Below are 14,431 nucleotides of genomic sequence, written 5' to 3' on the forward strand. Positions count from 1 at the left end.
CTCTTTTGGAAAGTGTTAGCATTGCTAGACTACACCTGAGGACTCCAGGGGATGAGTAGACCATGCAGAGACAAGGAGGAAGACGGCCTCAAACCTAGCTGAGAGATGGTGGGCTGGTCCATCAGACTATATTTGCCACATGGAAAAAAGTGGGGGGAGAGATTTAAGGAAATGTATTCTCCATCCATTTCTGATCCAGCCCAAATCGTAACACCTCTGTTATGACAAGCTGAGAAGTCCAAATGGTTTTTTGCTGTACTACGCATCACAGTGGAACATGGATGGGGGCACGGTGATAAGCCATTGTACAAAAACATTGTTTGCAAGCTCTGGAAATATTAATGGAGTGAGAAAATATTGCAAGTCATGGCTGATGGACTGCATCCAAACTTTACAAGGATGACTGAGAGGAAACTGAGCATACTAGATTGGTGTGGCCTACTCTATGCACCAACCAAATTGTTGCACATCAGTAGGACCAGACTTTTTGTCAATGTTTCACTCATTGTGGGTGGGGGACTGGGGGCACAGTGATACAATCCCATACAAAAACCCTTTGGAAACAGAGAGAGGAAAACTCCAGATTCTCTCTGTTAAATGAATCTGGGCTGAAAATTAAAAACTATATAACACAGAATGAATGAGTGTTGTTCTGTCTGTCTTCTGCATAGTGTGGGTGATGATAAGAACAGAAGAAGTGCTGAATCAGACCGAGGTCCATCCATTCCAGCATTCTGTTTCCTGCATCAGGAGACCAGTTGACTCTGGAAGCCGCTCACAAGGAGGGTAAGATGGGGAGAGGCATCTCCTGTTGTTTGTACTCCAAGCAGGGATGGGTGAATGAGCGATGTTCGAAATTGCCAGGATTCTCTGAACATCATCTTGCCGCTCATCTCATGCCCAGTTCCCATTCATGAGCACCGCTTACTCTGCACGAACGCAAAACTTGCGCAAATTGAGTGGCAATTGAAAGGGAGATTTGAGCAAGTCTCCCCAAATTTGTGCAAATTTCCTAATTCGCACAACTTTCCTCCATAAAGCAAAGCAGGGTTAATTCAGTCTATGGAGGAAATTTGCACAAACTAGGAAATTTGCACAAATCTAACTGGAAATCGAGAATGAGATGAACACGAGCACATGTTCGACAATTTACGAATATTTTGAGGGGACATATGCTCACGTTCAGAGCTTCGAACGGGGCATGCTTGCACATTTTGTGAGCAAAACCAACATTCCCATATATCCCTAACTCCAAGGTATACTGCCTCTGAACATGGAGGTTACATTTAGTTCACATGCCGCTTTGGCCTTGGTGACAATTTGGAACTACAGCTAAGAAACCCAAAGGTAGTCTGTGCCCACAGTATGTTTCCTAAGTTTTGGTAACCAACCAGGAGGGAAGTCCTTTGGGTTCCCCTTCCCCTGAAGTTCAAGAAATGATAGCTGCACCTGCTCTGTTTCTTTTCCTTTCCTCCTAAATCTATCCATTTCCATTCCTGTCACCCACCATTCTCAGCAGATTGCGAGCTTCCATGGTCATACATTCTTCCAGTCCCTTGCCTGCCATTTCCATGATACAACCTTCCCCTCTTTATGTGATAAATGCTAATTTCCCCAGTCCTCATATTTTCTGTCTTCCAAGTTAGGTCTACAGAACTGGTATACTGACCCAAGTGCTAGGGGGTGGGTATTTTTGGAGTTGTGCAGCATCTTCAAGATGGTTCTCACTCTGTTTGTTTCCCCGACAGTTTAGTTATCAAGTGCCTTTTGTCCCCTGTAACCATTGGGTGTGCGTGTGTTTTTAAGAACAAAAATCTGTAAAAAGTAGAGTTCTTTTTTTTTACTTTGAACAAGTGTTTGAGCCAATTCCCCCACTTGAACAGTAAATATGCCCCATTTTAGTAAGAGTGTAGCTCATAACTCTGCTGTGAGTGCACCACACTTGTGACATAAGCCCCCAACATTGATCATTACACATGTATACATGGCAGTTATGTGTGAACAAGGATGCACAGCAACAGTAATGGAAGTGGTTTGAAAATACCTTCTCTGAAAACAACTCTCTGGGAATAAAGCATATGGGTATCTGCCTTTACCTTAAAATATTGCTCTCCCTCTTTCTCTCTCTCAAATTTAACTGCTGCAGGTATCCCTAAAGGCAAACCCCACCTCCAGACAAGTTAGGAAGCAAAATTTGTATGGTTTGTCTGAAGTAATAACAAAAAATCAAAAATTCCAGAAACCTGCATCATGATGGAGGCAAACATTCCCCACAGTTTCATAGGTATTACTTTTGTTAAAAATTCTGGGTAAGATCCAAAGAGCTACTCTGAGGGATTGAACATAGCCTGTGAGATCTGGGGCAACACATACAGTCAGGGCCAGAAATATTGGAACAAGGATAACTGTTTTGGCAGTTGGCCTCCGTACACCACCACATTGAAGTGGAAAGGAAACACACCCAGATGGGAGCAAAGTCAGGACTTTCAGCTGTAATTCAAGGGTTGTGACTAAAGTGGGGCACTAACCATTCAGGAAGGACAGCCAGTGGCATACACACACCCATTGTTGGGGGCTCATAAGTAATGGAACGAATGGCTGACAAGCAGCTGCATGGCCAGGTGTGGCCTGTTTCCTGGGTGCCCCATGACCAATCAAGCAGATAAAAGGCCTGGAGCTGGTTCTGAGTTTTACATTTACATTTGGTAGCTGTTCACTGGAACTCCCAACATGAGGTCCAAAGAGGTGTCCATGCAAGTGAAGGAGGCCATCATTAGGCTGAGGAAACAAAATAAACCCATCAGAGAGACAGCAAAAGCAGTGGGAGTGGCCAATACAACAGTTTGGAACATCCTGAAAAAGAAGGAATTAACTGGCAAGCTCAGCAACAGCAAAAGGCCTGGAAGACCACGGAAGACAACTAAAGTGGATGGCCGCAGAATTCTGCTCATGGTGAAGAGGAACCCTTTCACAACATCTAGCCAGGTCAAGAACACTCTTGAGTGTGAGGCATGTCATTGTCAACATCTACAGTCAAGAGACAGCTTTATGAATGTAAGTACAGCGGCTTCACAACAAGGTGCAAACCACTGGTAACGCTCAAGAACAGAAAGGCCAGATTAGCTTTTGCCAGCAAACACCTAATAAAGCCTGCCCAGTTCTGGAATAAGATTCTTTGGACTGATGAAACCAAGATTAACTTGTACCAGAATGATGGGAAGAGAAAAATATGGAGAAGGAAAGGAACAGCTCATGATCCAAACATACCACATCAATTGTCAAACATGGTGGAGGCAGTGTTCTGGCATGTGCATGCATGGCTGCCAATGGAACCGGGTCATTGGTGTTTACTGTTGACCTGACCGCTGATAAAAGCAGCAGGATGAATTCTGAAGTGTATAGGGCTATACTTTCTGCTCAGATTCAGCCAAATGCTGCCAAAGTGATAGGACGCCGCTTCATATTGCAGATGGATAATGATCCAAAACATACAGCAAAAGCTACCCAAGAGTTTCTCCAGGCAAAGAAGTGGGATGTTCTTCAATGGCCAAGTCAGTTACCTGATCTCAACCCAACAGAGCATGCTTTTCACTTACTGAAGGCAGAAAGACCCACAAACAAGCAGCAGCTGAAGGCAGCTGCAGTTAGGGATGGTGGAGAATTCCGCCACGGATTTCAGTGAGGCCGAATGCACTGGCATTCGGCCCCCCGAAATCCGTGGCAGAACGACCTGCCATCCCCCCGCCCCCCCGTGGATCCCCCCCCAGGACGAGACTTACCTGGGGCGGATGTTCCGGACAGCGGCGGCTACAGCGGCGGCTTCGGCGGTGGCAGCAGCTGGTCTTTCGACCAGCTGCCGCAGCCACCATTTGCAGTCTGATCTCTGCTGTGATAGGCTACGTAAGTCTTTACAAAGCCTATCACGTCTGGGTAAAATAAAATGGTGTACGCAAATGGTGGCGGCTATGGCAGCCGCCATTTTTGTTCCTTATTTTTCGCCGTTTTAGTCTACATAAATATTTACGTAGGCTAAAACGGCAAATAAAAAAGGAATGCAAATAGCGCCCACTACACTATTTGCATTCCCCCTTTTTTTTGCCGTAATAGTCTATGTAAATATTTACGTAGACTAAAATGGCAAAAAATAAGGACCGCAAATGGCAGCCACTGTAGCTGCCGCCATTTGCGTACACTGTTTTTTGTGTGTGTGTTTTTTTAACCCAGACATGATAGGCTACGTAAAGACTTACGTAGCCTATTACAGCTCCCTGGCTGGACGCAAATGGTGGCCACTACGGCAGCCACCATTTGCGTCCGCACCAGCCAGTCCGCGGCTGGAAATCCAGCTGCGGACGGGCCTGGCCAGCTGCTCCACGGAGCCGCCACGGAGCAGAGCCGGCTGTCGAGGATTCCGGGGGGGAGGACCAGATCGCCTCCCACCCCGTCGAGGATTCCAGGGGGAGGGACGGAGCGCCTCCCCCCCACCGTGAACAGAATCCGCGAAAAGGTAAGTGACTTTCGTACATCCCTAGCTGCAGTAAAGGCCTGGCAACGCATCTCAAGAGGAAACTCAGCATTTGGTCATGTCCATGGGTTCCAGACTTCAGGCAGTCATTGGCTGCAAAGGATTTTCATCCAGGTATTGAAGGCGATCCTTAAGTTTGAAATGATGTTGGTTTGTTCCATTACTTATGAGCCACCAACGATGGGTGTGTGTATGCCACTGGCTATACTTCCTGAATGGTTAGTGCCCCACTTTTGTCAAATGCCTTGAATTACAGCTGAAAGTCCTGACTTCGCTCCCATCTGGGTGAGTTTCCTTTCGACTTCAATGTGGTGGTGTACAGAGGCCAACTGCCAAAACAGTTATCCTTGTTCCAATATTTCTGGCCCTGACTGTATACATACAAGCAGACACACATTTATTTATTTACTTACTTACTTACTTACTTACTTACTTACTTACTTACTTACTTACTTACAATATTTATATACCACTCCATATCTAGAACAGATTTCAGAGCAGTGAACACTAAAGCTAAAACTGTAAGAGCATAAAAAGATTAAAACCCCACATTAAAATGTTGTTGTTCAGTCGTTCAGTCGTGTCCGACTCTTCGTGACCCCATGGACCATAGCACGCCAGGCCTTCCTGTCCTGCGCTCTCTCCCGGAGCGTGCTCAAGTTCATATTCATTGCATCCGTGATGCTATCTAGCCATCTCATCCTCTGCCGTCCCCTTCTCCTTTTGCCTTCAGTCTTTCCCAGCATCAGGGTCTTTTCCAGGGAGTTTTGTCTTCGCATTAGGTGGCCAAAATATTGGAGCTTCAGCTTCAGTATCTGTCCTTCCAAAGAGCAGTCAGGGTTGATTTCCTTTAGGATGGACTGATTTGACCTCCTTGCAGTCCAGGGGACTCATAAGAGTCTTCTCCAGCACCACAGTTCGAAAGCATCGATTCTTCGGCGCTCAGCCTTCCTTATAGTCCAGCTCTCACAGCCATACATTACTACTGGGAAAACCATAGCTTTGATTAGACGGACCTTTGTCGGCAAGGTGATGTCTCTGCTTCTTACTATGCTGTCTAGGTTGGCCATAGCTTTCCTCCCAAGGAGCAAGCGTCTTTTAATTTCATGGCTACAGTCACCGTCTGCAGTGATCTTGGAGCCCAAGAAAGTAAAATCTGTCACTGCTTCCATTTCTTCCCCTTCTATATGCCAGGAAGTGATAGGGCCAGATGCCATGATCTTCGTTTTTTTAATGTTGAGTTTCAAACCAGCTTTTGCACTCTCCTCTTTCACCCTCAACAAGAGGCTCTTGAGATCCTCTTCGCTTTCTGCCATTAGGGTGGTATCGTCTGCATATCGGAGGTTGTTGATAATTCTCCCGGCAATCTTAATTCCGATCTCTGATTCATCCAACCCGGCATTTCTCATGATGTACTCTGCATATAAGTTAAATAAGCAGGGTGACAATATGCAGCCTTGTCGTACTCCTTTCCCAATTTTGAACCACTCGGTTGTTCCATGTCTGGTTCTTACTGTTGCTTCTTGACCCTCGTACAGGTTTCTCAGGAGACAGGTAAGGTGGTCTGGTACTCCCATCACTTTCAGAATTTGCCACAGTTTGTTGTGATCCACACAATCAAAGGCTTTAGCGTAGTCAATGAAGCAGAAATAGACGTTTTTCTGGAATTCTCTTGCTTTCTCCATGATGCAGCGAATGTTGGCGATTTGATCTCTAGTTCCTCTGCCTCTTCGAAACCCAGCTTGTACTTCCGGTAGTTCTCGGTTCGCATACTGCTGAAGCCTAGCTTGTAGGATTTTGAGCATCACCTTGCTGGCATGTGAAATGAGCGCAATTGTGCGGTAGTTTGAACACTCTTTGGCGTTGCCCTTCTTTGGAATTGGAATGTAAACTGACCTTTTCCAGTCTTGTGGCCACTGTTGAGTGTTCCAGATTTGTTGGCATATTGAATGCAGCACTTTAACAGCATCATCTTTTAGGATTTTAAATAGCTCGGCTGGAATACTGTCATCTCCGCTGGCTTTGTTGTTGCTAATGCTTCCTAAGGCCCACTTGACTTCACTCTCTAGGATGTCCGGCTCAAGTTCAGTGACCGCACTATCATGGCTATCAGGGACATTCAAATCTTTCCTGTATAGTTCTTCTGTGTATTCTTGCCACCTCTTCTGAATCTCATCTGCTTCTGTGAGGTCCCTGCCTTCTTTGTCCTTTATCATGCCCGTCTTTGCACAAAACGTTCCCTTGAGATCTCCAATTTTCTTGAAGAGATCTCTAGTCTTTCCCATTCTGTTGTTTTCCTCGATTTCTTTGCATTGTTCATTTAAGAAGGCCTTCTTGTCTCTCCTTGCTATTCTCTGGAACTCTGCATTCAGTTGGGTATATCTTCCCCTTTCTCCCTTGCTTTTCGCTTCCCTTCTTTCCTCAGCTACTTGTAAAGCCTCATCAGACAACCACTTGGCTTTCTTGCATTTCTTTTTCTTTGGGACGGATTTCGTTGCTGCCTCCTGAACAATGTTACGGACCTCCGTCCATAGTTCCTCAGGCACTCTGTCTATCAGGTCTAATCCCTGAAATCTATTCCTCACCTCCACTGTATATTCATCAGGGATATGATTTAGGTCATACCTGAAAGTTTTAGTGGCTTTCCCGACGTTCTTCAATTTAAGCCGAAATTTTGCAAGAAGCAGCTCATGATCTGAGCCACAGTCAGCTCCAGGTCTTGTTTTTACTGACTGTATGGAGCTTCTCCATCTTTGGCTGCAAAGGACATAATCAATCTGATTTCGATATTGACCATCTGGTGACGTCCATGTGTAGAGTCGCCTCTCGTGCTGTTGGAAAAGAGTGTTTGCTATGATCAGCATGTTCTCTTGGCAAAACTCTATTAGCTTTTGTCCTGCTTCATTTTGTACACCAAGGCCATGCCTGCCTGTTATCCCGGTGATTTCTTGACTTCCTACTTTAGCATTCCAATCCCCTATGATGAAGAGGACATCTTTTGTTGGTGTTAGTTCTAGAAGGTGTTGTAGGTCTTCATAGAACCGATCAACCTCAGCTTCTTCGGCCTCAGTGGTTGGGGCATAGACTTGAATTACTGTGATGTTGAATGGTTTGCCTTGGATTCGTACTGAGATCATTCTATCATTTTTAAGATTGTACCCCAGTACTGCTTTTCCCACCCTTTTGTTGACTATGAGTGCTACTCCATTTCTTCTAAGGGATTCTTGCCCACAATAGTAGATATGATGGTCACCTGAATTAAATTCGCCCATGCCTGTCCATTTGAGTTCGCTGACTCCCAAGATGTCGATGTTCAATCTTGCCATCTCATGTTTGACCACCTCCAGCTTACCTTGATTCATTGATCTGACATTCCAGGTTCCTAAACAATATTGTTCTTTACAGCATCGGATTTTCTTTTCACCGCCAGACACATCCACAGCTGAGTGTCCTTTCGGGTTTGGCCCAGCCGCTTCACTCTTTCTGGCGCTACTTGGAAATACCCTCTGCTCTTCCCCAGTAGCATATTGGACACCTTCCGACCTGAGGGGCTCATCTTCCAGCGTCATCTCTTTTAGCCTTGTGATACGTTCCATGGGGTTTTCTTGGCAAGAATACTGGAGTGGGTTGCCATTTCCTTCTCCAGTGGACCACATTTTGTCAGAACTCTCTGCCATGACCTGTCCGTCTTGGGTGGCCCTGCACGGCATTGCTTATGGCTTCACTGAGTTACGCAAGCCCCTTCGCCACAACAAGGCAGTGATGCAAATAAAAACCATGACTGGTTAATTAAGGAATGCCTCCTGGAAGAGTTCCATTTTCAGGAGGCACCGGAAACAGCACAGTGTTGGTGCCTGCCTGACCTCCAGGGGCAGGGAATTCCAAAGAAAGGGGGCCACCACGCTGAAGGCTCCTCTCCTGGTGGACTCCAATCGGGCCATAGGTCCATGTGGAACCACCAGGAGCAAGTCCTCCGATGACCTCAGTGACTGGGCAGGTTGGTAAGGGAGAAGGCGCTCTCTCAGGTATCCTGGTCCTGAGTTAACAATTAAATGCTTTTGAGTGTTAGTTTTGGAAATATCAGCTTGCAAAATCAGCTTGCAATGAGGCATGGGGGTGAGAGTGTTGACTGGAGAACTCAGATCTGAGACCTGCTTAGTATATGCCATTATTTCATTGCATCCTGATCTACACCTGAGAAAATTCAGATTTCTCAGAAACTGGGTTACTCCAGCTCAGAGATCTGAAACATTTTTTTAAAAAAAAATCCAAAATAATGACAGACTGTTATTATGATAACAACATGATATCATGTCACTTTTGTCAATTTGGTCAAAGGAAATTGTGTGTGTGTGTGTGTGAATAGATAGATAGATAGATAGATAGATAGATAGATAGATAGATCTGCAAGAGCTGTGGTGATATTTTCAACAGAGCAATTTATCTTTGATGCATTGATTGATTAATTGATTGATTACATTTCTAATCCACCCAGTAACTAATGGGCAGATTGGTTTCCTAGTGCATGATTTTATTGTGTTTTATTGTTTTACCCTGCTCTGGAATTATTTTATATTGAAAAGTGGGTGATAAATTTCATATATGAATTAATAAGATGGGGACCAAAAATATGTGCATTACCTTATACAATCTTTTGAGGTGTAAATATGAATCTATCTCAACAATTCTAACAAAAATATTACCTGTGAATTAGGCCCTTATGTTCTGAAAGGGGAAAACTATTTCCTTCCTTCATATTCTGCCAAGGAACAGGAGAACAAATAATATGTGTTCAGTAGGATGCATTTCAGACACTTCCTTAAAAAAAAAAAAAAGTACAACGGAAACCTGAGAGATTCTAGATAAAGTGTGTGGTCAGGCTGTTCTGAACCATATATCAGACTATGCCAAGGTGCTTCTTAGAGTTGTTGATTTTTATTTATTTATTGCTTGTGGTGAATGGCAGGAAATCTAACAAAGGTTCCCTTTGGCTGTTTCAGAAGTAACTCAGAAAAGACCATTTATTGATCAGAGGAGATCTCATTGATCTCCTTTCCAAAAATATAGCTAATGCTACAGTATTTAATGGTTCTGTGATATCTTTGACATTCACATGTTCCTAGCTGGATCTCTCTATCTAGCATCAGTACATACACAAACATTTTCCTTCCTTTTTAGCTTTCTTTCCTTCCCAGACCTTCCAAACATTATTTTTATACAGATACGGATTTCTTCTATCATCTCTGGAAGATGTCAGCTCCTTCTTCCTTAATTGTTAAACAACCTTGGAAAATTACAATTTCAGTTCAAAATAGCCCTGTTTTGGATACACTGCTATATTAAGGAAATACAGCACGTTACTGGATTGCTTTCAGCTACTGGGGCCAAGGAAGGACAGTTACCGTGACCACAGGTAAATCAGCCTAAACCATCATTCCCTGACCAACCTTGTCAATGCATGTGTGTGTGTGTGTGTGTGTGTGTATGAAAGAGAGAAAGACTCACAACAGAGTATTAGATAGACAGACAGACATTTTGGCTTCTGCCCTCATCAGTATCTGTGCTGTTCTCTGGGTATCAGGAGTGGCAGTTTGGAATGCCTGGAGCTGAAAGTTCTTTAGGAGAAAAAACTGAGGTATGATTGGTTATGGACTTGAGCACGCTCCGGGAGAGAGTGCAGGACAGGAAGGCCTGGCGTGCTATGGTCCATGGGGTCACGAAGAGTCGGACACGACTGAACGACTGAACAACAACAACAGCATGATTGGTATCATGCTTACAAATTGTCCCCCAAATTAAGGCCATTAATTATATAAACATGAGCAATATATATTTGGCTAACATAGCAATGATTGTCAGAATATGGGCATGGGGGGGGAATACAAGATCCGGAAGCATGGAGATAGCCTTTATGTGATTTGCAAGGGCTGAAATTGAAAATTGCTGGAGTTCAAATGGGCCCAATCGAGAGAGAGGGAGAGAGAGAGAGAGAGAGAGAGAGAGAGATGCTATACATTTTTTTAAACTGAGGGAAGATTCCATCATGGATCCACTGCTGTCACATCTAGTTTATCCTTGAGATACGGGCTGCAGTATATGTATGGGCTGAAAGAAAGAACAAACAGTCATAGTAACTTGATATTCAACTATTGAAGAAAAGGGAATTCAATCACAGTAACTTCACCTAAGAGACTTGCTGTTTTGAGTAAGTTTATTCTCTTCTCACACTTACCCCACCCTAAAATGTTTTGGTGCCCTTTTAAATTCTGAAAAAATTGTCTTTGTATCCCTCTGAATGCCTAAACTTAATTTCCCAGACAGCTAGTGACACAGGCGGCCACAGTTATCTACTTAGAGCAGCCATATACAATCCAGGAAGACAGGGCTTCTGAACATCGGACTGAAAAAAGAGTTTTGCAGGTGCAACTGTTCGAGGACTGTAGTGGCGAAAACTTACATCTGCTAAAACGCCCTCTTCAGTTTACAGGAGTTTTGTCCTACGTTGCCTCTGGTCAATATCCAGGAAGCGCCCAGGAAAAATCTAGCTCTTTATGAGATTACTTCAGGAACAAACTAAGCAGTATCTGATTTCCTTTGCTTGAATAAATCAGACATAATGATCCAGGTTTCTCATCAGAGCTTTTCCCCATTTCAAGATAATGTTTCTGATGCCTTCATAGAGGGAATTAATGTATGTGGTATAATAACTCCTGCGGACAAAATAGGAGGTGGAAAAAAACAAAAAATAACAACCCTGTTTGGACTAGTTGTTGAGCTTTAAGGCCAGATACATTCAGTAGTTTGGAATGGGATTTTGCATGTCTGTTAGATGTGAGCTGAATGAACTTCAGGTAAGTTTATGCTGTTTTTCTTTCTGTGTTTAATTGTGACCCTTTCCCCAAACCAGAGTTTGTTTGTTTTAGGATCAGTGTTAAAATCAACAGCACTGGCTTAAGGCAGGCCTATCATCATCACTGGCTGATTTCTCACGCTACTGCCTCTTGAGTACCCACCTGTTACCATTAACCCAGTTTCACAGTAGCTACTCTGAAAATGAGTTTTTGAGTCTCTTTCTGATGGTCATTTTCACCCCAGAGGATATAAAGTAGCAAACAAGACCCCCGGCTGCCATCCTATATTGTTTTCTTAGAGTAAGGCACATTTATAGGACTTACTTTTGAGTAGACATGTATAGGATTGTGCTGTTAAAAGACTTATTCTCATGGAACAAATTATGTAGGCCGAAGAGTGTGCAAGGTTTTTTTAGTTGTTATACGGAACTCTTCATTGTGGACTGACTTGAACAGGTGTGCACCATCCATCGCACCAACAGACGCTGGTCCAAAAAAACATGTCATTTGGTGTCTTTTGGAGCTTTAAATGTCAATCAAAATAATGGGCAAAATACACCAGGGCACCATTCTCATCCATTACCCACTCAAGGTAACCCTTTGCATTTGGGGTAAGATTCATCCGTGAATTCAAACCAGGAAAGCAAAGTATTTGTAGAGAACCAGTTAGGAGAGTTATGTGCTATTGCGGTGATGTTTTTGTGAACTGGGGCCAAGGGACATGTCACGGTTACTTCAGATAAAGATTTCATTCTTATTATTGCTGGAATTCATCCATGTGTTGGTCTTAGATGCCACTCTGCCATGGAACCCATATTTTATCTATGTGGGCCAGGAACATTTATCTTAGGGGGGGAAATTTTAAGAAACCCTAAAGAAAAATTCTAACATATTACTCAAGTCTTGGGGCGTGGCTGGATTTGGCCAGGCTCTTGATCCAGAAGCAACCAAAGTTTTGACTGTGGCATCATCCATGAGTACATTTTGCGCAGAGCCCTGAGGGAAGAGAGTGTGGCTGCGGTGCTTTTAATCTCTGGGGACAAGGCACCCCAGTTACCGTCACATCAAGTAAATATCTCACTTTACAGTCAAGTTCTTCTTTCTTGCATGAATTTCTACAGATGTTGCAGATGAGGTAGACTTTTTCAGGAGTATTTGAACAGAGTAGTTGGGGCAATAGATTACTGTGTACAACTGGGATGCTCTTGATTTCTGGGGCCAAGGTATCCTGGTTACAGTCTCATCTGGTAAGCCTCTATACTTAATTGCAATCTTACTGGTACGGATATATCTGTAAAGCCATGGAGGTGTTGTTGTTGTTTTAGAAGACTTTGTATGGGCCTTCAGTTATGGCACTTTCATTGCCTTTTTAATTCGCAACAAGGGAACTTTTGCTTTAAAAGCATGTGCTAGCAGATTACTAAATAGTGATCAAAATGTTATTTCTTTGTGTAAAAAGTCAGATGTAGCTCATCAATTTAAACTTCAAATCATTAATCTCATTTGGAATAAATGAAGGCACTGAAAGAGTAAAATACAGCTCAGGATTATTAAAGAGAGAGAAAAAGAGAGGAGAGAATGAAATTGACAAATCCATTCTCGGATGTATTGGTAAGTGATAAGTGTTGCAACAGTCTAGAAAGACGTTTCTGTACAGAGGAAACATACAACTATGCTGATGTGTAACCCGTTTGATTTCTGGGGCCCAGGGACCATGGTGACCGTCACATCAGGTAAAGACTTTTTCCAATCTAATCTCTTTAATCTTGGAATATTCATTTTGTCTTGAGATATCTGTGTCATCTGAAATTCAACTTTGGGATTGTTTTGAGAAGATGACCGTTACGGGCTTCTTCACCAAGATCCACACCTCAAAGTTTGTTCAGATGTCATTTAAGATGGATGTCTTCTTCACTGTTGAGACATCAGTTTGACTAACCATTTTTTAGAGACCAGTCCTTTTCTCACCAGTGAAATAGGCCAGCATTTGAGTCTTAATATGTGTGTCTGTAAAAAAAGAGAAAATCAGAATGGGTTTTTTGTGCCACGTTCCTAGTTAAAAGTATCTCTGTGCAACTGGTACTTTGGCTACTGGGGACAAGGAACTATGGTGACCATTTCTTCAGGTAAAACATTTCGTTCTTCATATGATGTACGTGTTTGTCCTAGATCAAATGAGGAAGTGTGATGCTTTTGGTCTCTTCACCTGAATTCTGAATAAGCTGCTCTATGTTATTCCCATGTTACTGTCTGAGGTTTAGAGAAATGAGGAGCCAGTTGCTGAATTTGCTTTCTTTCCAAAACTTCAAGAATAAATACCACTTTTTAAAAGAAATAGAACCCTTTTGAGGTTCTATTTCAAGGCTATTTTTCTAGTGCCTCAACTTAATTCTGCTTATAGAGCATGCGAAGGATCTGATCTTAGTGTGTATTAATTGAGATGAAAGTAAGATGTATGAACATAATACCCCTTGGCTTGGTGAGTGAATCCTATATTTCTTAGCATGTTGATCAGCATTTCCCAATTCAAGAAAACAATGGACTATTTAGTGGAAAGCTAATATTCAGTATGGGACTTTACTTACCTTGACTCCTGGGGCCCAAGAACTCTTGTTACTATCACAACAGGTGAGGGAAATATACCCCTCTTTTTTGCAGTATTGTAAAGGGACAATTCCTTAAGCAATTTCTAATTGGGATTTTGCACGACCCTCAGTCGAGAAATGAGTAGTGTGCTACTACTTTGGCTACTTTGATTACTGGGGGAAAGGGATCCAAGTGACTGTCGCTTCAGGTAAAAAAGATTTCTACGTATTTCAGTTTGTAGAAAGTTTGCTTGAAATGTTCATTCTTTAAAAGTTAGGTTTGTCCTGAAAGCCATAGATATTGACCGAGATGTCCACACTGTCTTGGCTGTGGATCAGACCTATCTTAACTATGCTATAGATATGCGTTTGTTTAAACATACTTCCACTGAAAATGTTTCAGCAATTCCAGGAAAAATATAGTTGTCAGGCAAGATATAAATTGCATCAGCTCCACTGATACCGAATGC

At 43.0% G+C, this 14,431-nt stretch overlaps 1 protein-coding gene and 1 gene segment (V, D, J or C); both read left to right on the forward strand.

Annotated features, from left to right (window-relative positions):
- The window catches only part of LOC146342978 (immunoglobulin gamma-1 heavy chain-like), a 675,086-nt gene that overhangs the window by 405,963 nt on the left and 254,692 nt on the right, over positions 1-14,431 (forward strand). The window contains 1 exon segment of the C gene segment in view: positions 12,557-12,623. Coding sequence covers positions 12,557-12,623 — 67 coding nt within the window.
- The window catches only part of LOC146342982 (uncharacterized), a 197,270-nt gene that overhangs the window by 133,447 nt on the left and 49,392 nt on the right, over positions 1-14,431 (forward strand). Inside the window, exon 1 of one of the 2 annotated variants that reach the window (XM_084806396.1) lies at positions 12,335-12,444. The exons of the other annotated variant lie outside the window; for it this stretch is intronic. The gene's annotated coding sequence lies outside the window, so the exon portion shown is untranslated. Of the gene's footprint in view, positions 1-12,334; positions 12,445-14,431 lie in introns of those variants that run through there. 2 annotated transcript variants of the gene reach the window in all.

The sequence above is a fragment of the Heloderma suspectum genome, chromosome 6 (genome assembly GCF_057233095.1).
Source record: "Heloderma suspectum isolate Gila_16-S chromosome 6, 16-S_ref, whole genome shotgun sequence".
Taxonomy (NCBI): domain Eukaryota; kingdom Metazoa; phylum Chordata; class Lepidosauria; order Squamata; family Helodermatidae; genus Heloderma; species Heloderma suspectum.